Genomic DNA, 24109 nt, shown 5'->3' with positions numbered 1-24109 from the left:
AGTTATGCGTCAGGTGAAAATCATTGTTGTTTGAGAGGGAAAAAAGTCAATTAACACTAGTAGCTAACGTAAGCCTTAGATAGAACTTTAGCCTGCTTGATATTGTCTACTGTAACAACGTTACTGACTTTCACAGCGCAGCAAAGCCACAACGATGAAGAGTTTAAAGTACCGCCTGAAAAAGCACGAAGTTACCATCACTGTAAGTACATTTTCTTTTCAGTTGAGTCCTCTTCACCACCAGCAATCACTGAACTTCGCGTGGACTAATATTTATCTGAAACCTATAGCCTAGCTACCGGTTTGTAAGTTGTGATAACACTGTCCGATTCACAAATCGAAGCCTACACCATTCCATTTGATTTGAAAACGATGTGTTTATTAGTGCGTAAGGTGTCAAGATATAGTCTATCATTTTCAGTCCCTTTCAGTCCCTTTCAGTCCCTTACGGAGTTATTCTCAGGTAGGGTTTTTGAGCGCTCATGAGGCAAGGGCGCTATAGGTTCATGTAGCCATTTGGACACTTTGGGAATGTGACTGATGAAAGCCAAACAGCAAAAACTCTGTAGGCATGTTTAGAGTTAAATGACAAGCTATTTGTTAGTCATGTCATATTACAGATATGCAAAAGACTTAGCAACACATAAACATAGGCTACTCGTTTGGGGAGTGATAATTTTAAACTCAACTGAACATTTAAGCCAGGATTTTGCATTCTAGCATGGTAAATTAACTTTTGATTATTTTCTGCTGAACGCTAGATAGGCTTAACAGTTATGTTTACATGAAACTTTCTGGTTTAGCCAACACTTGGGATGGGATTTTAACCTTAAAATAATCATGCCACATAAAAGCTCTCCTATTAAGATTCAGCTCAGTCCTTTCAGTGCTTCAGCTGCCTGGTGCTTTCACAGGCTTGTAATTACCATGAGAAAGAAACCTTGTGTGGAGTGGTGGTTTGTGGGTTACTGAGAGGCCACCTGACAAGTTGTGTTTAAGACGATAGTTATCATTTTTGTTTTTTAAAGGAGGAATCCCTCTAATAGGGTAAACCCTCAGAAGGAACTAAATAGGCTACTATTTATTAAATTGTCCTGAATGTAGAAATTACTACTGTAGCCATACACTGTGACGAACAGATACAATGTAGAGCTTCATGTTCATGAATTAAATGAATTATTGGATACCATAAAAAGATGAGTATTACACTTTTGTAGGCCTATATTTCCATCATTCAAAGCATGATTATGGAGATGATTGACCAGTTAAAATGAATGTCTGAACTGTAGTGTACATTCCATTAGGAGTCCTCAGTAGTACCCAATGCATGAAATGAAGGCTAATCACCTCAGAATTAGTGCACTGAATTATAGGCTAATGCAGTACACTGACCATAGTCAGTACGCTTATTTTTGATTTTTTTTAATTTATATTTCTCAAATGTGAATTGGTGTGTCCCACTAGTTCTGTCCCAGGTAGATTTTCTCACTGCATAGTGATGCAGCTGCAGTGTGGGAGTGAATAAACCCCATTTACAAAGATTATGAGTCACATAGTGATTTATGATACACATTGTTTGGAGACTACATTGAGTTTTAGTGTTCAAGTGTTCAGTGTTTTCAAAGACTGAAGAGAAAGGAATTTGTATCCCCAGAGAACAACTATGGCAACATGGAGTAGGACTGAAGTCTGAGTCCTTTCCTAACCACGGTGATACAATATTTGGTTGTGCAATAAGTTCCACAGGGGAGATGTATTCTCTACATTTGATGAATTTATAGTTTAAATACCATTTGCTTAATCATGTTTGGTTTTGTATGAATAAGAAACATAAATCAGTCAGTTCAGTGATGATGTTTTCACCCAATTAATGTCCGCTGTTTATCAAAATGTGATACATGATGATACAATAGTAGGCTTTTTGTGACTGCGTACATATAACTTTCCCAAACTCTACTTAATCCGTTGAAACTCTACTTAATCCTTTTGTTTTTGTTGAAAGTTCAGAGCCTTTTCATTTCCCTTTGGTAGGTGACAAGTTTATGGAGGTGGTTGTGTTGTGTAGGTTTTTGAGGTTGCGTGTTTTGGGCAAGTCAGCGGATGACTCGTTCCAGAGAAGAAAACTTCCGTCTAGACGCCTCAGGGTAGTGTTGTCGTTGCATAAAGGCTAACCGCCCTACTGGCTGTTGTCAGGGGTTTGGCGGGTTTGTTATGACCTGCAGACGGAGGTGAGTGTCTGCTGTTGAGTCAGGGAAAGGCGGATTGTGTTTGTATTAAAACCTCAGTGCTGTTCTCTGGGGCCCGCCACACCCTGGCCGGACCTGTTGGGATTTAGGCACACAATAAGGTCGCCCTGAGTATCAAAGACACGACAAAGCCCCTGCAGCCGCGCAGAGATAATCCTCCATGTTATATTGTTTCACATATCGAACAAATACCTCCTCTCTGGCTGGGGAATGAGGAAGACTTCCTTTCAAATGAAAGCAATACTGTACAGTATGTGCTTTCTGAAGGCATTGGTCTATTTTCAGATGGATTAAAAGTTTGGTATGCTGGCTGGCATGCTGTGTTGGTGAAAGGTTCACCTGTTCCCAGCAACATCTCATTCTTCTGTCTCATCCAGAGATGAGCATGAAAGTAACTCACTAGTCGTTTCCTACATGAGAACGCATTTGGATATGAGTTGACTCACTCCACAAGGACCCTTGGGTCACTCTGACCTTAAAGTAAAAAGTAAAGTGAAAAACTATGGAAAAAATATGAATGACCGCGTCCTCACATAAACTATAACAGTAACGACATGAAGAACGATATCATTGGGGATCTCTCACAAAAAGCTGACAGCCAATCAGAATGCATCAAATGTTAGATCTCAAATTCATCAATAGGAGGAGAGATGGTGTGTTAGGCAGTGTGGGTGCTCAAATCGCTGTAGTTTTCTGTATAGTTATCGTTTCTGGTGTGAACGGCCCTTTAATCTTGGCTGGAGATGCTGGAAGTTTCCCCTCAGCTGATGGGCTTTGTCTTGCCATCCTGCTACTGCTCTATCGATCATCTGAGCTAGTTGGCCAGGCCAGAAGCCATGGGGCTCCTTGTGGAGTTGCATTGTTTGGTTGAAAGGCTCGACTGCACCAAGGGTGGGCCCCCAGAGTGCTTGGAAAAGTCGGACAGTGTGAATTGAAGGTTATCGTAGCATGAGTAAAGGGCCTGGGATTACTGAGGATGTGAATGCACCATGGATAAAAGCCTCCATTCCTGCACCATGCCACTGTGGGAGCACTGCCCAGCCTCGTCAGCACTGCATGTCACTGGGACTGCGCTCCTAAAGGAGTTTTAAGCAGCATTCCCACCAAGAACGATAATGCTAACGATAACTATAACCATTACGATAAAAGCGTCCACACTGGCCAACGATAAGAAAAGTCTCTCCTTGTGTTAATGAATGTGACGGCTAAAATATTATGGGTTCTGATTGGCTGTTACCTTTTTATCGTCCTCAAAATCGCTCGGAAAGTGTTCCGCAACAATATCATTCTTCATGTTGTTATCGTTACAGTTTGTGTGAACGTCATCATTCATATTAGCGAGAAAGATATTTGTTTATAGTTATCATTATAGTTATCGTTCTTGGTGTGAATGGCCCTTTATCGAGGATTGTCCTGTTCCCCCATCAAAATGTGCTGTCACAGTGGTCTCAATCATTCCTCGCTAATGCACCGGCAGTTTGGTCATTCCAGCTCAAAGGGATTTATGTCGTCCGAGATGAGAACTGAAAATTCAGACTTCAATATTTTATTTTTCAGTAATGTGTGTCTGTGGTCTTCAAGATGCACTGATCATTCCTTTGACATACACTATAATCATGGCAGGGCAAAATGGGGAGACTTGGTAAGAGTCGTGGTCTGAAACCCTATCATGCCTTTACCAAATGAAGAGTTCAGATGCAAAATCCTCTAAATCCTTCTGACCACTTTTCTTTTCAATGTGCGTTTTTTTTTTTTATATCAGGCTCCTATAGGTTTTTGCCTACACATTGATATTTCAGACCAGGAAGAGATTTTTAGCCGGTTTTGAAGCAAAATTATTGTATTAACGTATACTACGTATGTGTAGTGATTATTCACTGTCACACCACCATTATCTCATTTTCTGATGGATGGCTTTTGCATCTGAACTCTATATAGAGATAATAAACTATTAGCATAATCCAACTGTCTTCAACGAGCATCAGTACAACGTCCATGAACCTGTCTTATTGTATGTGTCCTTGGGTGACTTGAAAGGAGCCTACAAGCAAAATGTATTATTATTATAATAATTATTATTATTATTATTATTTAGAATCACATAATGGACCATTATTCATTATGGAAATGTACTGCTTGCTTAGCCTAGTCTTTGCTGACCTGCAGAATCATGAGTCGGCATGGCACAGCTTTATGTATCATACGCAAAACACAAACACCCAGCTGACTCCTGAGTCGTCAGGGCTGGACAGCTTTAGGCTATGTATCATATAGGTAAAACACACACGCCCGGCTGAAGTGGGAGTGTGCAGACTCATGAGTCGTCAGGGCTTTATGTATCATATATACGTAAAACACCCGGCTGAACTACTGTAGGAGTGTGCAGACTCCTGAGTCGTCATGGCATAGCTTTATGTGTCATATACGTAAAAAACACACACAGCCGGCTGAACTGGGAGTGTGCAGACAGGATGAGTCGTCATGGCCGCACAGCTTTAGTTTATGTACATCCAGTACATAAAGCACACAGACCCGGCTGAGTGAAAGTCACAGTTTGGCGCCGTTGCTCGGCCCAGAGCTTTTAGAAGGGGCTTAGAGAAAGCCTGAGAGAAAGGCCGTGTGTTTCAGAAAACAAGCGCATAGACACTCAGGGGAGCGGATGCTTTATCTTGCCACTGAGTAAGCCATCTGAATGACTGAGCTCGCAGCTAATGCTCTGCACACTGTGCATATTAATATCAAGATGTGCTCGCTGCTTTCGTGATGGGAGACTGAGAAATGGGCATGATGACATTAAGCTGCTTGATGGTGGATTGTAGTCATTAAGATAAGCTTGATTAATACTCTTGGATATATACTTGGGGTACAATGTCTCAGACATTTACCAGATTTGCACAGTGGGTGTGCATGGCTTTCTAATGTCTTTTAGACACGAAACCTCACCTCACCTCTCGTTATTCAAATGTACGATTGTGTGGAACCAGGAAGCTCTGTGGATATATAGGCTAAATACAGGCCATCTTGTCTGCTAGCCCATCCTCCATCCACCACCACCCGGGGAATGTGATCTGCTGTTCCCTCCCCAGGAGGGCTCTGCCTCGTGGGCAGAAAAATGCCAGAGAGTGAGGCTGGCTGTGGAGGTTGGAGTCGGTTTACACCGGGAAGTGCAAAGCAAGGAAACGGTCGCTCCCCGCCGGGAAGGTGAAAAGTCTAATGTTTCAAGGTTGTTTTGTGAGCAGACCGTAGAGGGAAGGGAGAGGGCCAGTCACTGCATTCCTGTCATGTAATCTCCATGATATTCTCCCCTGGCAGGGAGAGCAGAGTAGCTTTGAAAAGAGTGGGAAAAGGTAGAGCCTTTATTGTCAGCCCAGGTAGATGTATGTACAGTATTTATGCATCTCACTTCAATTAGTGCACATAGGATAACTGTCTCCGGCCACCATAAACTACTTTTATTGTTGTTTATTGCCTGTTGCTATGAAAAAGTTTGTGTTCTCTCAGACTTTGCACCTGTAGGACGACAGGTGGGTTGCTACACATCATTAGATTTTTTAGCCACTTTATAGCATGTGAAAACTCTTCTTGGTATTTCACATCCCTCATAAGTGGGCAAAGCCAGGGTTTCTGTTTTGCCGAAAGTGATTGAAGCACGACTTTGACATGAACAAAACAGGCAACTAATATGATTAGAATAGATCCTCTCCCTTTCACCGTCACTTTCCCTGATCAGAAACATGCCTATCGCATATATATACAGGGAGAAAGGTATCTTGTGCAAAGAGCCCTCTGGGTTCGTGTCTGTAATTGAACCTAGATTTAATTCAAAGCTGAAATTTTGATCTTCCGGGCACGGTCAGGTTGAAGCAACACAATTAAAAAGCTGATGGTTGCCACTAAGTTGCTTTCAAATCACGTACTACGACTTCAGGCAGTGTTTAGGCTTTTGAAATATGTTTCAAGATGTGAAAATATTTGAGCTCTAGCCAGAGCCCAAACGGAGGAAGTTGTCCTTCGTTATCTTTCGGGTTGCTACCCCCCCCCCCCCCACACACACACACACACACCTCCCACACTCCGACAAGCACCTTGGTTAACTTTGTCAGATGATCTGTTCTAACCCTCAAGTCATCCATCGTTCTCTGCTCATCGTCGTCATCCTCCTCCTCCCCCACCTTCTTCTCCTCCTCCTCCTCCTCCTCCTTCTTCTGCTCCTCCATTCCTGTGACTCTGTTCTGCTACCCTGTGGTCTCTCCTGAGTCCTCAGGAGTCCTTGGCTGCCATGGGCCAGTGCTCTGCCACTGAGAGTCCTCACACCCTGGAGCTTACGCTGGCACACAAGGCCAGCCCTCCTCAGGCCTCGTCAGAAAACCCTGCCATGCTCAGTTAAAAGCTCTCTTGAAGTTTCTTCTTCTTTTCTTTTGTTCGACTCCAGACAGAGTGCCTCCTTTTATTTTATCATACTTGACTACTTTTTTGAGCTTTCTCTTGCTTTCCTACAATGAACTAAGCAGGACTTACAAGCATTGTATGGGAAGGACAGAATTATGTGTGATGGCTGTGTCCCAGGTGGCAGGAATGTGGAGCACTTGGAGAGCAAGAATGTAGCCTACTCAGTGGAAGTGGAATGAGTTCATCTTTTTTGTTTCAGTTTGGTGCTGGCTCTCAGTAGGGAATATTAAAGGCTTAGAGTAGTCACAGAATGACCTTGAACCTAAGTTGACATTTCTCCTTTCAAATGCCATCTTCAGATATGTGCTTCAAAAAAATGATAAATTGGCAACTCATCTCTTCTTGCAAGATCAAGAAGCCGATCCTTTTTTATTAGTTGAACAATGTTGTCAATCACGCTTGTTTTCTTCATTTGCAAGTAAGAGAAACCGCACATGGCAGTTATTATGACAAAGCCTGATGCGTTTCAACGCGTTTGATCTACTGTTGCATTCATTGGCAGGCATTCTCTCACTGTTTACTCTGGCATGTAAATGGACTCTGAAATACCAGGGCGAAGCCCGGGGTGGGAGGAGTCCGGCAGAGAGGCCAATGAATTGTGCCCACAGATACTGATATCCTGTGGAATGCACTTGGCAGGGCGCACTGTTGGCGGCCTCCCCGCGTGTACCGACAGGAGCCATTGTGTAAGAGAGCAGATTGGCTGCTCGCGAGAGGCCGTTAAAAACGCATTTTGCTCGAGCAAGGACGTCATCACCTACGGCCACAGGGCGAACGTCTCAGAAGTTCTTGACCAGTCCGCCTGCCCTCGGCAGCTTCCATGTTTCAACAGGTCCCTCTTTAAAAGAAAAAAAAAAAAGATTGATGATTAAAGAGTACTTCATACAGGTTGTGTGTCAGAGCTTATCAGTCTGTGGTTTTCTTGTGGTTTTCTTGTAGATTCCACGTTGAATCAGAAGTGACATTTCAAAATGTCCTTTGCTTTGATGTGCCTTGCCGGTGTATTGTGAGGCTGAGGAAGATTAGTTTTTATTTAATGCAGAGCTGGAGTGGAGGGTTAGCTAAGCCAGTGGAACGGGATGACTTATGGTGCAGTAACATCAGTGGGAGGCAAGATGAATGGGAGCCCTGAGATAACGATATGCACAAACCTTAATGCAAAACATTCTCTGCACAGTGCACAGATCGTGAGATGCAATTTGACACTCCAAATGGGTTTCCCACTGTCTTATTCAATGCTCTTGAAAAACTCCTGGAATGTAATATCAGTTTTCTGGGGTTGTTTTCTTTTTTCAAAAAGACGTCTCTGGAGAATGTACTGATAGTGAAATTGACAAAAATTTGCCCAAAGAAATCAATTCACAAAGACAGAGCAGGCTTATATATACTGTAGTGCATTGGATGACGAAGATCACACATGGTTCATTTCTCATACTCACACTCAATGGTGCTGATTCATCATGGCATCAAAACATCATCAAAGTCTAGCATCCGCTAGCCACTACCCGCTGAGCCAACAGTAGCCGTCAGCAGGCTTTATTGTTGTCACATGTTGTGTCCGTGCTTGTTTTGTTCTCGGCCCAGATAGGGGATGCGTGCGTGCGTGCGCTCGGACATGTCCGTGGGTGAGGGGGGTTTGTGGGAGATTTACCCGTGGCCCCTCGCCTGAGCCACAGCGCTACAGGGCCACACATCCGGGGCAGAGCCCAGAGCGCCTCACGCCACAGGAACTCGACAGAAAACGTTGCCGCACAGCCAGGGGATCGAGACTCACGACTGGGGACACAACCCCCCACCTTTTACCCTTGGGGGTTAAAAAAAAAAAATGAAAAGGCTCCATCACTCTAATTGAAAGTTATTTAAGAAGGGATTTCCCCGCTGCACAGCCAGAGGCTCATGAGCCATGTGAGAAGTCGTCGCTTCCCCCTCTGAACCTCTCACTTGGAGAAACAGCAGGAAATGTATTACTGCAATATACCAGCACCCAGCAAGTCTGGCAGGATTTCTTTTTGTCCCTTTCAGCAATTCGTTTTGAATAAAAATGTGCCTGTGGTAAGCTGCTCACAGTTGAAATTATTCATAAGAGGTTATCAGACCTTTCTGTTGTCTTTCCTAACTACTGCCCTCCAGAGGTAATGCAGGGTACTGCAGGGTGGTTTGCTGTTAATTGACAGGTATACTGTAGTAAATGTCTGTTCCATGACTCAAGCAACAGTGAACCAGACATCCTCTATTATATTCCCTGACTTTTCTCCAAAAAAGGAGTGGGAGCGCAGGAGACAGGCAGAGACGGCCCCTCTGAGTCAGTGGTGAGTAAAGGGTGGAGTGACATCTTAGCACAAGCCTGTGCTCGCCATGCTTGGGGCTTTACTGGAATGTTGCTGGGCTGAGGAGGCAGATTTACAGCAGTGCTGATGTGTTCAGGGCTGGTACACACACACACACACACACAGAGAGAGAGAGAGAGAGAGGGAGAGAGAGAGAGAGAGAGAGAGAGAGTGGTGACACAGACATATACCTCTCAGTCTCCGCCCTGTTTTCACAGACCACAGAAACTCTCTCGACGCTCTGATAGCGCTTTCAGCACTTCACGCTGTTGACACGGTTCACCTCATTTCACCGACTTTGCCACTAGTTCTCCCCATCCAGAGACTTGCGTCACAGTCCAGACACGTTCCTGCTCACAGCCTATACCTATCGCTGTGTGTGTGTGTTTGTGTGTGTGTGTTTTGTGTGTGTGTGTGTGTGTGTGTGTGTGCTGTGTGTGGCGTTTGTCCAGCGTTATGAGGGTGCGTAGGGTGCGTGGGTTGCGTGACTTTGCTGGACCAGTGCCGAGTGTTTTTGTTGCTGGACAGCCAGTCCAGTCCCCCTCCGCTCTTGGCCTGCAGGGCCACGTTGTCCACTGGAGCCCATCACAGTACAGCACAGCACCGCAGCGCACAGGGGTAAAGTAAACCCTCTCCACAAATGCATGTCAGCAAGCCAGCTGGAACAATACGCCACTCCCGCCGGCCAAAACCAATAAGCCGGTCTGTTTTCATAGTCCCCGCGAGGGACACTGTTATTGCGGCCGCGGAATTAAAACGTGCCAGTGAGGTCACAATCACGCTTGGGGGTTTGGGGATTTTTATTGGTCAGGGGGACCCTGTGAAAGGGGGTGAATAACCGAGAGAGTAGGCGTAAGGTCAGGCTAATGCGATTCCAAACACGAGAGGAATTTTGGTTTGAATGTTGTTCTTTTTTTGGATTGTTTTTGGACCTAATGTGTGGCACATTTTGTCTTTTATCATTTCTTTTGTTTCAACACAGTGTTCCAAGTATGCTTGGATGCGGTTTCAGACTAGTGTGGCATTGTTTTGATATTCGGGAGATATTTTCAGATATGTGAACGTGTTGAATGGCAGGGAACGACCTTTTTGAGTTATTGAGGTTGAGGTTTAGAAAGGAATGATTGCCTGCTCTGTGCTTTGTGGAGGCAGAGCTCATTTTAAAATGCAGTATGGGTTTTGTGGTCGTGATATCAAATTTACAACTTCCTCTGTGAAACCCAACGGGGCTGGGGGCTTGTTTGTGCTGGAGCTGTTTGAATCGGATTCTTTTGCGCTGGATCATGTTCTGAAGAGAAAAACAAAGTGTTTTGGAAATCTCACCCTGTGTTTGTAATGAATAAAATCAAATTGTATTGTAAATCGAGAGAGGGCTTTTATCAGATAATCTCCACTGTAGATTCCAACTCTTGGTCACGGATGTCAGGTCATCTGCTGCTTTTTTGTGTTTTATGTAAAAGTTGTTCTCTCCCAGTGTACTTCAGTGGAGTAGTGCGGGTGCCCTGAGACGATCTGGCTTAGTGTGCCCTGTAAAATTCAGCTGTGGCCCCTGTATTCTGTATTCTGTATGTTTTTTTGTTGTTGTTTTTTTTTGTATTTTCTCTCTGAGACTTCTGTTGTGCTGACTATTCATGCATTTTATATGGCCTCGCTATGCTTTCATACTTTACTTTCTGTGCACAAAGTTATTGACCAGAAAATGTTACGTAAGCAGTGAATTTCTAACTCTGTTTTCTAACTTTTGTTTGGATGTTTGCAGTTCTCAGCATGTATGGTTGGTGGCAGCACAGTTCACAGCACTCAAGTCGGCCATCCCATGTAGAATGTGCCAGAGCTGGGTATGGCTTTTGAACAGATTGATTGTGTGTGTGTGTGTGTGTGTGTGGTGTGTGCGTGCGTGTGTATTCGTGGACCAAATAGGAAAAAGGTTAGTGGGGTCAACAGAAAGTGGATCCCTCTAGCTCCAACCTGCTGTCGGAAGTAAGGGGGGGAAATAGCAGGGAGGTGGCATGACCTCCAGGTCAGAGGTCGTATTGGACTGGCCAAGTGGACGTCTGCAGCTGGGCAGCTGGCCGGACACATGGCCGTGAAATTGGGCGGCCACTGGGGACCTCCCGGGCTACGCTTCCTCCCAGGAGAGGAAGGAGTGTGTGCCTGGCCCTGGTGCTCTCTGGCCCCTTCTAAACCTCTCTCCTCTCTCCTCGATCCTCGGTCCTCCGGTTCGCTCCCACTGATCTATAAAGAACACTGGATACTAGACTACCCCATTGTTGCCGCCCCATCATTCTTTATAGATCAGTGGGAACGAGCCGGAGGACCGAGGAAGGAAGGAAGGAAGGAAGGGAGGATGGATAAAAAGACGAACGAGAAGAGCCTTCTCTGTGCGTGTCTGGTGCCTTGTCTCTGCCTTGCCCAGCCTCTCATTTCCCCTTAGATGGACACGGCATGGAGAGGTACAGTCTAAACAGTCAGTCTGTGTTAGGTGAAGAAGAAAGGTGCTTACACCCTGCCCCAACAAGCACCAACAGTTGGGTCACTACGTGTGCCGTCAGTTTGTGTTTGTTGGATGGAGTTGTTCAAGTTTGACTTGCGTCCAGAAGTCATTCTTTTCTATTGCTGTACTGTCTAGGCAGTGTGGAGCTGGAAAATTGTCTTACAGTCTTTAATGTGGTCATGACCAGGACATGATGGAGCTCCAATGAAGCCTAGATGTATGAAGAACTGGTGACCCACGTAGTATATTATGTTATATCTGTGTATTGTGGCTGGTTCTAGTCTGGATACTAGACTCTGACTTTGCAGAGAGTCTGGCCTAGGTCCATTGGCAAACTTTTATTTCCGGGTTGGTGGACGCTTGTCTGAAGTTTTAAATCATTGGATTTCAATCACTAACATTTGGTAATGTCGTATGTTAACCACGGCAGACACAACGATAACGATAGGCTTGCAACTTAAATGTAATCACTCTCAGTGTATTTCTGATACATGTATTTTAAATAAGTATTTTAAATACAAAATAGTATTTTTTTGTAACAAAATAATACATTATAGGTGCATATTTTTGTAGTTTATAAATACTGCCACATATTTTTGGTAAAACTAACAGTCTACTTTTGGCGTGTCCAGACTTGTGATCATATTATTGAGATTCAGGAAGATGATTCAGTGCAAGATGAGTCACTTGTAGGTCGCTGACAAAAAACACTCCCTTTTTTACAAAATATAATGATCAGTTTCTTGAGAACCAATTGGTGGTTGCCCAGTTATATTGCTCAATCTGGGCATGCAATGATGACTTGTCTCCACTACCCCTTGACATGTTTAGTTGACTTTTTGAGTGCATCTTTAATACAGTATTTAGGCTATGAGATGTAACAGGCAGGTCATCAAAATTGATCTGTTGATTGTTTGCAGGTTATAGCAGTCTTGTAGGTGTAGGGAGAAACGGATGCCCTGATGAATACTGTCCACTTAATTAACAGTGTCAGTGTACTGATGAAGGAACAGATTAAATAGACAGATATGGATTTTTTTTTAAGTATATATTTTTGCCCTTTTTGCCTGTTGTTATTATTGTATAGCACAGTGAAGAGTAGACAGGAAACAAGTGGGAGAGAGAGGTGGGATCGGGACATAACCGCAGGCCGGATTCGAGCCTGGGTCCCCGTGGGCACTCGGACCAGCACATGGAGTGCTGTAGCCTGCTGCGCCACAGCGCCCCCCATAGTTTTAGCACTTTCAAAATACAAAATACAAATAGGCCTATACAGTATTTTATTCTGATATATCTGTAATGTATTTTTGTAGTTCAAGTTGATGCACTGAACATTAGGGTATTTGATAGCTTGGCTATCACCAGACCAAGCGTAATCTTTTTTTTTTAGATATTTTTTTGGGCTTTTATGCCTTTAATCAGATAGGACAGTGAAGGGTGACAGGAAACGAGTGGGAGAGAGAGTAGGGTGGGATCCGGAAAGGACCACGGGGCGGGAATCGAACCCGGGTCGCCGGCGTGCGGTGCAGGTGCCCCAGCCAGTCGCGCCACGACTGGGGCCCCAAGCGTAATCTTTTAAGATTGAACATTAGTCTTCAACCAATCAGACCAACAATCCAGGTGTGGCAGTTGGATAAGCCAGTTTGTGATTGGTCCCCACAGATTTGTAATGGAAGTAGGATAGAAAAATTTGGAGGTTTCCTGCCTGAGCTGCAGGAGAAAATCAGATCGGGCTGGGTTTACCCAGTCTAGGTACAGTATTGGAGATTTTATTTTGAAAATCCATGTGTTTTTGCCCATCCCTGCCAACAGATTTAGAATCACACGCAAGGGCGTAGGTTTGGTCTCAGCTTTGGTGGGGACATTGATTGATTTCTAACATTTGATTTAATTTGGAGGCCCTCACCACCTTGAATATTACCAATATTAGTAATATTGAATGTCATCATCATTCACATCAGTGGCGAGCCTTTGATCGACCCTCCACGCACACACGCATCACACGTCATAGGTTTCTGTTTCAAATGTTGTTATGATTTGCATAATTGCTGTCTTTTGATCTCCTCGATCTCTCATTCTCTCTTCTTCTCCTCCTCTGTCTCTGACTCCCTCTCTTTCTGCTCCTCGATCTCTCATTCTCTCCTCTTCTCCTCCTCTGTCTCTGACTCCCTCTCTTCTTGCGCTCTTATCTCTCCGTCTCCTGTTACACACTTGGCGTGCACTGTGAACCCCACTTCCCCTGAGACAGGGATGTGTGTGTGTGTGTGTGTGTGTGTGTGTGTGTGTGTGTGTGTGTGTGTGTGTGTGTGTGTGTGTGTGTGTGTGTGTGTGTGTGTGTGTGTGTGTGTGTGTGTGTGTGTGTGTGTGTGTGTGTGTGTGTGTGTGTGTGTGTGTGTGTGTGTGTGTGTGTGTGTGTGTGTGTGTGTGTGTGTGTGTGTGTGTGTGTGTGTGTGTGTGTGTGTGTGTGAGCCACCATAGTGGTCGGACTGTGGCTAATTAAAGCATCAATTTGCAATCTCCATAACGACAGGTACCTCTTATTGCTGCCTTTCGCACTGGGCTGGCTGAGTGTGAGTGGACGTCAGCCGGTCTTGAAATAGCCAGTCCATTACGACACCCCCTGCACACCCCTGTCAGACGTGTTTATTCCCTCTCAGCAGAGTGTTATTTGCCATTGGTGTGTCGCTGCTCGGAAACCTGAACAAGCCGTGCTGGTCAAGAATGCACACACACACTATAGGCCAGGGTGTTTCCGAAGGAAGAGCCCCGAATCGAGTCCAAGACCATCTCCTCCGTGGCTTTAAGTGCTCTTCGCCTGAATTACTTAGAAATGCTCCTTTGCAATTACTGGTGCTACCAGGATCCTTCATGGGAATTTTTTCACATTTCACAGCAGGGAAGCAAAGCCCTCTATCTTTTTTTCCTGCTCTAGGAAGACCAAGTTTAAAAGGTCTTTGATGTGCAGTCACTCGCAGGAAATCCTCTCAGTTGCCTCGAGTGAGCTTGGTCTTGTAAGGCCTTGACCTGAAAAAGCTCTAAAAAAGAACTATTATTCTTTCACTCTCTCTCTCTCTCTCTCTCTTGCTCTCTCACTCTCTCACTGTCTCCTCCTTTCCCTGCTTTTGCTAGTCAGAACATTCCGGTGTGGCCTTCCCCTCTTGTCATTCTTTTTAAGACCGAACATTCTGGAGTGGGAGCTCTGCCCGTCGCCCCAGGCAACCCACTGTCATCAGCAGGGTCATCAGCAGCCCTCTGGCCTCTGGGTTTTCCCATCTGAGGCAGCGCGGGCTAAATCAGCAGCACTGATGTCTTCCACAGGTGTGAGACCGTGGGGCTGGGCCTGAGATGATTGATGCAGAGACACGGACACCTGGAAAGAGAGAGAGGGCATCTTGTTTGGACCTGCTACCCCCCCTCCTCCTTCTCCTCCTCCTCCTCCTCCTCCTCCTCCTCCTCCTCCTCATCTTCCCTCTCCTGCTCCCTCTCCTCCCCCTGTTCCTCCCCTCCTCTCCCTCCTCTTCCTCCTTCTCCTCTCCCTCCCTCTCCCCTCTCCCCCTCCCTCTCCCCTGCTCTTCCTCCCTCTCTCCTCTCCCCCTCCCTCTCCCCTGCTCCTCCTCCCTCTCGGTGTCATCCTTGTCCAGGTGGTGGTTGCGTGTCGGAGGTGATGAGTGAGATGGCTGAGTAGGGTGCCAAGTGAGCCCATAGATCACATATCACTCTCACTCACCAGCACTGTTACGCCACCGCTCCAGCTCCAGCTCCAGCTCCAGTGCCATGGGGCGTGGGGATGGGGGGTGGGGATGGGGGGTGTTTTTAGCAGTGGTGGCTTGGCTGCCAGACACTTAGCTGTTTCACACTCAAACACATACACACAACCAAAATCTCTCTCTATCTCTCTCCCTCGTCTCTCTCTCTCTCTCAATCTCTCTATTGCTCTCCCTCGTCTCTCTATCTCTCTCTCTCTCTCTCTCTCTCTCTCTCTCTCTCTCTCTCTCTCTCTCTCTCGTCTCTCTCGTCTCTCTGTCTCTGGCACACTCACACGCACCATATGCCCCCACACATACTTTCTCACACATTCAGAGAGTGCTAGCGAGCAAGCGAAGCGCTCTGACCTCCGTCTGAAGAGCTCCGAGCGTCTCGGGTATCGGGAAGTGCATTTATCACGGGGGATTTAATGTGTCAGGATATTAGGATATGTACTCCTGTTAGGAAGTCGGGGGATTGCTTTTAGAATGAGCTGCAGTTCTTTTGAGGCCCAACACCATCCAGCGAAGCCCAGTAGAGACCTCACCTGCAGAGCAGCGGGCCGTTTTGTCAGCACACGCACTCTGCGGAGGCCACTCACTGACACAGATGGACAGGAAGTCGGAGATATGATGTGGATTGAGCCTTGGCTCAGTTCCGCAGTTGAGCAGGCTAAAGAAAAATGTGCAAGTCTAATGGGGTTGAAACCAGGATAAGTGTCTGTCTTATCGCAACTCGTGGTGCTCAAAAAGGGAATTTTCCTTGTTTTGGAAAATTCCTGACTTCTTACTCATGCGCCCACAATGTTTTTGAGGGATATTATGATCCATAACAAGGTCTTTTTATAGCAACACTGAATAATTGGAGCCCTTATCCAGAGCTTTGTTAGTTCCTGCATTTGTGAAGAGTAGTGTTTGCTTTACACTTGATCGGTTAGTGACTTCATATGGCAGTGCATGACTAACTTCTAGCATTTTATGATAGTGTAACATCTTAACATGTCATGAATATGAATAACCACAATCTGCAATCTTTTTGTTCCTCTTTATGTGTAGGCTGGTTTTGTTTGTTTTGGCGTGAGCCATCTTCTTTAGTGCGAGACTTGCATGTCTCGCCGGGCACGTATGGCGCAGCCTGGTAGTCTGCGGTTAAGATGACCTTTATCAGATGACGTAAATCAGAGACAAGAGAAGGTCCGCCAGTTTATTAAAGCCAGCTCAGGAGAGGAGCCGTCAGGTCAGAGACCACAGCTGACCGGGCTGTCAGCGCAGACTTATTGATAGAGGTGAGCTCTCAACGCATGAGTCATGTCACGGGGCTTCACCTGGAGCAGATCGCGCTCGCTGACGTCTTGCTGACATACAGCACACGCAGCTCTTTAGCGCTGCGCTCGATAACATGCCGACTTTTGTCTGAATCGATGCATGCCGCCGGTCTAGTCGACTTGGCAGTGGTGGGTATGGTGACAAAACTGTGTCATTTTTAACATCTTCACTATTCCACTGTCCGGCCTAAAATACATGCGGGCTGTCGTTCCCTAGAAGCCTCTGACCAAAGCAGAGGCCGGAGCTGCTATGAGCTTATTTAAGCGAACAAACAGGGCGTTAAAGGTGGTCCATTTTAGTTCCTTTGTCTCCATGCGGGAGAGCAGTTTAGGTAAGCAGACACCAGACACCGGCCTCTTCACATGACAGGTCATGAGGACCGGTGCTTTTTCACATGGACGCAGAATAACAGCGCTACTCGTTTGCCACCGGCCTGCCCGCAGCCGAAACCGGAGACCCTCCTGACGCATAGAATGTGTAAATGAAACGCGTCCACATCCCAGCAACACCCCCCACCACCCACCACCCACCCTCCGGCCCACCAACACCTCTGCTGATACCACCCCCCACCCCCCCACAGTTTTTCTTTCACCCCGGCTCCAAATAAAAAACTGACGTCTTCCTTTGGAAATAGCCGGTACGTGCAATGTTTACCACCAAGGTGTGGTGGCGTAGCGCGGTCCCAGACAGCTGATTGTAAAACGGCCGACACATAATCCAGCTACCGTGCAGGCAGGATCAGCAGCTCTGCGTCCACACTCAGTATAGCCGCCACGGCAGAGCAGCCGCTTGAAGTTTTTAAAGTTTGGGGGGCCTGCAAGGGTACCCTGTGGGGCCCGAAGCCAGCGGACGCTCGCTTAAATCTGCAACCGTAATCCCCCCCCCCCCCCCCCCCACCCCATCCCTCCCCCCTCCTCCTCTTAGGTTAATATTTCTAGATGCGGTGCATGCCGATCGGCGCAAGCAAGCAAGGTTCCTTCTTGGCTGGCCTTGTTTCTCCCTGGATTGACACCCACCGCAATTACTCATGCCCGTAGCATGCTACGGCTCGGGGTTATTCTCGGAGCCTGCCTGCCAATCAGCCACAGGGGAAAGGTTGGAGGGTCAAAAAATAAAGAGGTAACCAGTCTGAGGGGTTGTCTGCGCACTGTTTACCGGAGAGGGGGGGAGGTATTTTAAAACCCAGGAGAGAGAGAGAGAGCGCACATATTTACCGGGAGGGGGTTGGCCGACCTTGCCATTTGGCTGTTGGGAGAGGCACAGGACAGCACGCAGCCGAGAGGATCTCCTCTCTCACTGGAAAAAGAGAGAGAGCAAGAGAGCGCGTCTGTGTGTGTGATTGTGTGCGCGTGTGTGTGTGTAGGTGAGTGCCCCTGCGCAGCCTCAGTCAGTCACTCACACACACGCTCGGCTCAGAGCAGCGAGGGCTCAGCCGGAGCAGCAGCAGGAGGAGGAGCAGTGGGCTGAGCAGGGCTGTCCCAGGGACGGCCTCCCGTCTGCCTGCCTGCCTGCCTGTGTGTGTGCGTGTGTGTGCGTGCGTGTGTGTTTGTGTGTGTGCAGTAGTGCAGGGATGAGGGCTCAGGGAGAGCAGCTCTCGGGCTGGGCAGCAGTGGGAAAACTCTGCCCACGACTCTCCCTGGTCATCAGCCAGGCACTGGTTGCCCATGCTCTCACAGGACTTTTCTGAGACACACACACTCTCACACACAGAGGAACTTGTTGCTGCTCTCAGACGCTTTTTTTTTTTGCCTAAACAAATCCCCCCCTCACTCGCTGGCTGAGTGACTTTCTGTGAACAGAACAGAAAGGGCAAAAGGGGGGGGGAGTTGACTTTATCTTGAGAGGAACTTCAGCGAAGCTACATCATCCCAAAGGACCAGCACAGCACCTCCGTCACCATGAGCCGATGGCTGAAGTGCACTTCCACATACTTTGTAGGTATTCGGCTGGATTTGAAGTGGCTTTGGAAATGTCCAATGTGTTTGTGTTGTTTTGAGTGCAGACATGGGTGGTGGGGAAGGATGTGTGTGTGTGTGTGTGTTACCAGTGACTTGGACCTGTCCAGTAGTCGGAACAATGTTTTTCAGTTTCCTACAAAGAGTGTGTGTGTGTGTGTGTAGCCAAGAGCTGCAGTTGTACAGTGAGGCTGCCATATGGTGCTCTGAGCAGCTTAAAGGCTTGTTTTAACGTGCTGTCGAGAGTAGCGTCCCCACAGGCTGTTCATTTCTCTCCCTTTGCTTATATTGCTGATCACCATGTTGTGAAATAGGCATTCTGTGTGGTTAGCAGGTTTTGCAGAAGTATGTGGTGAATGTCTGTGGGTTATTTCCCCCAAGTCGATTAGCAGTAGGAAGTATACTGCATCTGATTGTTTGGTTAAGTGACTTAACAATGGCTGGACTTGACTTGCCTACATCCCCACGTGTGAGCGCTTTCGTTGCCGGACAGTTAGCTCATTTTAATCTCGGAGTGGTCAAGTCCTACACAGCCCTTGTGTCTGCCCTCCTAGCCTGCTAACCTCATCTCCTCAGTGTGTGGGATCACTGACTCTGTCTCTGTAGTGCACTGTACTACTACGCGTGATTGCATCTTCTGAATATTTCCTGCCATTGTGTTTTTGTAGCTAAACTTGAGCTGAATGGTGTTTTGACTAAGTGTCTGTAAATTCCCCCTCTCAGAACACAGACTGGAACAAGTATGATGATCGGCTGATGAAGGCGGTGGAACGCGGCGAGGTGGACAAGGTGGCCGCCGTGCTGAGCAAGAAGGGCATCATCCCCACCAAGCTGGACGTGGAGGGGAGATCTGCGTGAGTGCTACCCCCTTTAAACCTCCCGCAGCCCTCCCCCAAAACGCCCCAAAACCCTGACTGATGCCTCCCCCAAAACCTAACTCTTTTCCCCCCTCAAAAGCATAACCCTTTTGCTTCATTTCCTCCAGCCCTCCCCCAAAGCACCCCAAAACTCTAACTGATGCTTCCCCCAAACCCTAGCTCTTAAGCCCCCTCAAAACTCTAACCCCGATGCCCCCTTCCCTCTGCCTCTATCAGCATTCAGCACACTCTTCCTAAAGGTCTAACGCTGTCATGCCCTCCGAGTCCTCGTAACTGTGCACCGAGCCATGAGTCATGGGTAGTAGGCACCTTTCAGCACGCTGCCCGTGGCGACTCGCTGCATAGCCAGACATGGTAGCGTTTGTGTTGTGTTAAGCAGAAGTGAGTTGCGCTGTTATTCCCGTTTTTCCTCCCGCTGTGGCCCAACATGGAGTGAGTTCCGTGGAAGCTGTTGGTCACTCTGCAAGAATGTCTGTCTCCGCTGTGAGGAACAGAATGGTTGTTTGTTTTTATTTTTGGCGGCCTATCGGCCCGACAATGGTGTGCAAAACAAGGTCGGGGGGGCACGCGCTACCTACCGAGTGACATAAACTCCGCATGACATCACCGTTTTCCCCCTTCTGCCACTGCCGGCCCCCTCCCAATGACATCACCACAAGCAGCTTTGCCCCCTCGCCCTCCCCCTGTGTAACCCCACCCCACCCCACCCCACCCCACCCTATCCTGCATGCCAACACCGATCTCTCTCTACCCCCCACTGAAGACCTGTCTAGATGGATGGGGACATGCTTGCTGCCAACCCGGCGCCCCCGGTGGCCGCTCATGGAAGTGATTCACAGTAGGATCTGCTACGGTGCTCCTGGTTTTTCCAGTTCATCCCTTTAGCTGGGATTGTGTTTGTGTGTAATCAGCTCTGAGGACTACTGCTGTGCAGAGTTCAGGCCAGGCTCCGGCTCCGGCTACAGCTATGGCAAGCAGCCTGTGGTCCGCTGGGCTTGGCCAGGCCTCTCTCGGGCAGGAAAGGAGTTAGCGCACAAAGTAAAATTAGAATTAGGATTTGGTGCAGTTGCAGGATTCGTCCCCGGTTGGGTTGAGCGGGACGGTCCAGCTGAACATCCAGCTGTAGACTCCGTGGGGCTGCCGATTCTGAGCTGGCGGGTTATTTTTAAATGAAAGCAAACACAGCGGAGGCTTTAGCGCTAAAACCTGCATAGCTGCTGCTCCTCCCACAGTAATTGATAGCTGTCAAATGGACAGTTTGTCTAACCACCCAAAGCCGGCCATACCTTTCCATAGTAGCCTCTGGTGTGGCTTTAATTAGCGCTAGCCTGCTTTTTCGGAGCTCCGCACTGGAGGTAGCGTGTTGAGGAGCTCGCTAGGCTCACATTGTTGTGCGTCTGGTAGTGAGTGTTGGATCTCGGGGGATATGACACTCGGTATTTTCAGCCGCACATGAGCTGCTTCTAGAACAAGTGGCCTGTGCTGCCGCAGGTCGGAGCGGAGCGGAGGGGGGGGGGGGGGGGGGCTGGACTCATAATAAGGTGACAGAATTTTGCGAGCCTAAATCAAGTGCGTTCGTCGCCATCAAGGACGCCATGGCAGATTGCGGAGAATCACAGCTCGGCACAATAAACACCAGTGTGACATATGAGGCTAAATTGTCTCTGTCAGCCCCCCCACCCCACCCCCACCCCACCCCTCTTGATGACCCATAGTTTGTGCAAGAGCTACGTGGTGCTACGTGCCTCACAAGAGGCCAACGCAGCCTTCTGATGTGAAGTCGTCCGTGACGGGCTTATTGTTCCACGTGCGCACGCTGCAGCGGTCGGGCGCTCTCGTTGTGCCCAATTGCACAATTAATTACTCGTTCTGTCTTTTAATTGGCCTCCCCCGGGCCCCCAGGCCTCCGCATGGTTGGCCCGCCTCTGCTTCATTTAAATGCACGTCCAGTGCCTCCAATGGGGGAGTTTTCTTCTTATAATTAGGATGATGCAGCAAGTAGACCTATGATTAAAAAAAAAAAAAGACTCCAATGGCAGGCTTGGTCTAGTGAAATCTCTCAGCTGTGTTTCTGTGCGATGTCAAAGGCTCACATCTGCTCATCAAAGCCAATCAAGCGCTCTCTCCCAGCGAATATGTTGACATGGAATAATGTTTGTGAGGACCCCAAACTCACTCACTGATAAGCTGCTGGGCATAAGAACAGTCAGACTTCAGATCAGATCAGCCGCTGACTGTTGCTGTTCGTTTGAATGCATTGTAGTTCCATAACTGTTGATAAAGCTGTTGCAGGGAATGCTAACTTGTTTTGCAAGAGGGTTAAGCTTTACACCCACCTCTAGAGCTTCCCCTTACTAACCCCCCCCCACCCTCCTCCATGCCTCCTCGTTTTCAAAAATAGAATAAATAATGTGGGGACTGCAGACCTGAAAGGCAGTCAGCTCTCTGGTGCCAAGCTAAAATGACATGTCTGTGGCTGCTGCAGAAGAGCCTGGCCTTTGGTCACAGTTAATGGCTGTACACTCTGAGCGGTGATTATGGCCTCTTTTGGCAAACAGCCCTGAGGGGGAAAAACAAACTACAAAAGAAACCCAGAGAATTGGACACGTCAAAAAAACCAACCTCGCTAGCTTTTTACAAAATCCCTCTGAGCAGACGGCTCAAGTCATGTGAATGTTGTCAGTAGCCGTTCTTGCAATAGTTACATTGAGGCGACAAGGGCAAAGAAAGCTTCTAATTATATCTGGTCAGCACTAGAATGCAGCTATTGTATATTTGTGCTTCCTGAGGTCTAAACAGATACAAAAACGTGCTTGGAAAATGTGTGTGTGTGTGTGTGTGTGTGTTTGTGTGTGTGTGTGTGTGCGCCTTTGCGGGGTGGATTGGCAGGTCAAGGTCTCGGCCGACACGCATGTCTTAGCCCCGTCTCCTTGCCATCAACGCAGCTTTTAATAACCGCTCCCAAAACGAGGTGGCAGTCTGCATGGCTCCTTGGTGGTATGTTTTAGGGGTTAATGCATAAACAAGGTCTCTGTGTTAGTAGGGGTGGGCTGGGGTAGGGTGGGGTGAGGGGCATCATGTTCATTCACAAACTCCACCCCTCTACCGCCTCTCCAGTCAGCGGGTCCGTGTCTCTGGCCAGTGTTTGTTTTTGCGGAGGTTCCATTAGTCTCGGGCAAATGCATTGCGTCTGTCCATTTCCCACCCACGCGGGGGGATAAAGTGAAGAAGTCGTAAAAAAGCAGCGCAGAGTGCGGGCCCCCCGGGGTCGCGAGGGCCGGAGAGGGGAGTTGGGTTTCCGTTGATGGTTCCCACCAGCTCTCTAGAGTATGCTGATGGAGTTGATCACAGATGGCGTCAGTTTTCACCTCCCTCTCTCTCTCTCTCTCTCTCTCTCTCTCTCTTTCTCTCCCCCTCTCTGTCGTTCTGTCTCTATCTGTCTTTTTGTCCTCTCTGTCTCTCTTTTTTCTGTCTTATCTTATCTCTCTCTGTCTATCTCTCTCTCTCTTTCTATATCTATCTCCCTCTTTATCTCTCTTGCTCTCTTCATCCCTCCGTCCCTCCATCCCTCCTTCCCGTCACTCCCTCCTCTCTGCCTCGATTCCTTCCATTTCCATTAACTATGCCCCCCTCTCCCCTTGGTCTCCACAGCTTCCACCTCGCTGCGACCAGAGGCCACGTGGACTGTTTAAACCTCATCTTGGGCCACAGCGTGGATGTCACTGCCACCGACGCCACTGGTGAGTGGGACTTCACAAAGCGCTGCCACTCACAAGCCCTCTAGTGTCTAGTGTATTGTATTCTGAGGACGTCCTAACACTAGTCTTTTCTCCTCACAGGGAAAAACGCCCTGCATTTGGCTGCAAGGAACGGCCAGTCATTATGTGTTCAGAGGCTCTTACAGGTAATGTGTAATCATAGAAAGAAACCTCTCAGGGTTTCCCCCCCCCCTACTATTTCTCCACTTGGGCATAAACTGCTCTTGAACGTCCTCACTGTCAACAGTTATTATTTGATTCCATGGCGCATAAGTTCCTCGGCTTTCCTCCTTCCTTCTGAGAGTCGTAGTTGAGATGACTGTATGCCACTTTTCGTTGGTACATTTGTTTCATAATTTCCACTTCTCCTAAAATAGCATGCTTGACACATTTGGCCATTCGTTCTGACCCGCACAGTTTTACAACAGCAGTCTCTCTGTGGCACTGTTGTAACTGTGGAGACTGATTTTAAAGTCATGTCATTTTTATTTCTTTTCAGCTTTCCACGTTTTACCATCTATAAATAGCACCCTTCTCGCCACATCATTATCCATTTAATAAAAACAAGTTGTGGATACTCTAGATACACTTTCAATTAAAATGAAATGTTTTGATTAGTACTATTGCTGAGGCTTTTGATGTGTTGGAGTTGTTTCTGCGGAGCCGTGTGCCTGTCCAGGCCTGCTCTTCACAGGCTGATTAAACCCCACATGGCTCTCTGCAGTGAGCTCACCATTACAATCACATTTACAGTCGTGCCTGCGCCTCGGGCACAATTAAGGAGCTCTCCGGTTTCAAATGACAAAACAAACTAGGGCAAACGCACTGATTGCCATTGCAGTGGCAGAACCAGTAGGACCGAAATAAACCCCCCTGAAACGGGCCCGAGGTGATGTCAGGAGGCCCGATCCGGCCGCCCCGTGTCCCTGCCCA

General features: G+C 47.5%; 1 protein-coding gene across 1 annotated transcript in view; it reads left to right on the top strand.

Moving 5' to 3' along the window:
• Positions 1-21: 21 nt before the first annotated feature.
• Positions 22-24109, top strand: part of uacab (uveal autoantigen with coiled-coil domains and ankyrin repeats b) — a 39135-nt gene continuing 15047 nt past the window's right edge. The window contains exons 1-4 of the mRNA XM_062550021.1: positions 22-202; positions 19264-19394; positions 23070-23158; positions 23258-23322. Coding sequence (XP_062406005.1) covers positions 155-202; positions 19264-19394; positions 23070-23158; positions 23258-23322 — 333 coding nt within the window. The 5' untranslated portion in view covers positions 22-154. The remainder of the gene's footprint in view (positions 203-19263; positions 19395-23069; positions 23159-23257; positions 23323-24109) is intronic.

This window comes from Sardina pilchardus, chromosome 11 (assembly GCF_963854185.1).
Source record: "Sardina pilchardus chromosome 11, fSarPil1.1, whole genome shotgun sequence".
In the NCBI taxonomy this organism is placed as follows: Eukaryota; Metazoa; Chordata; class Actinopteri; order Clupeiformes; family Clupeidae; genus Sardina; species Sardina pilchardus.
Note: the sequence above shows the minus strand (reverse complement) of the source record. Positions and strands in the feature narration are given on the sequence as shown.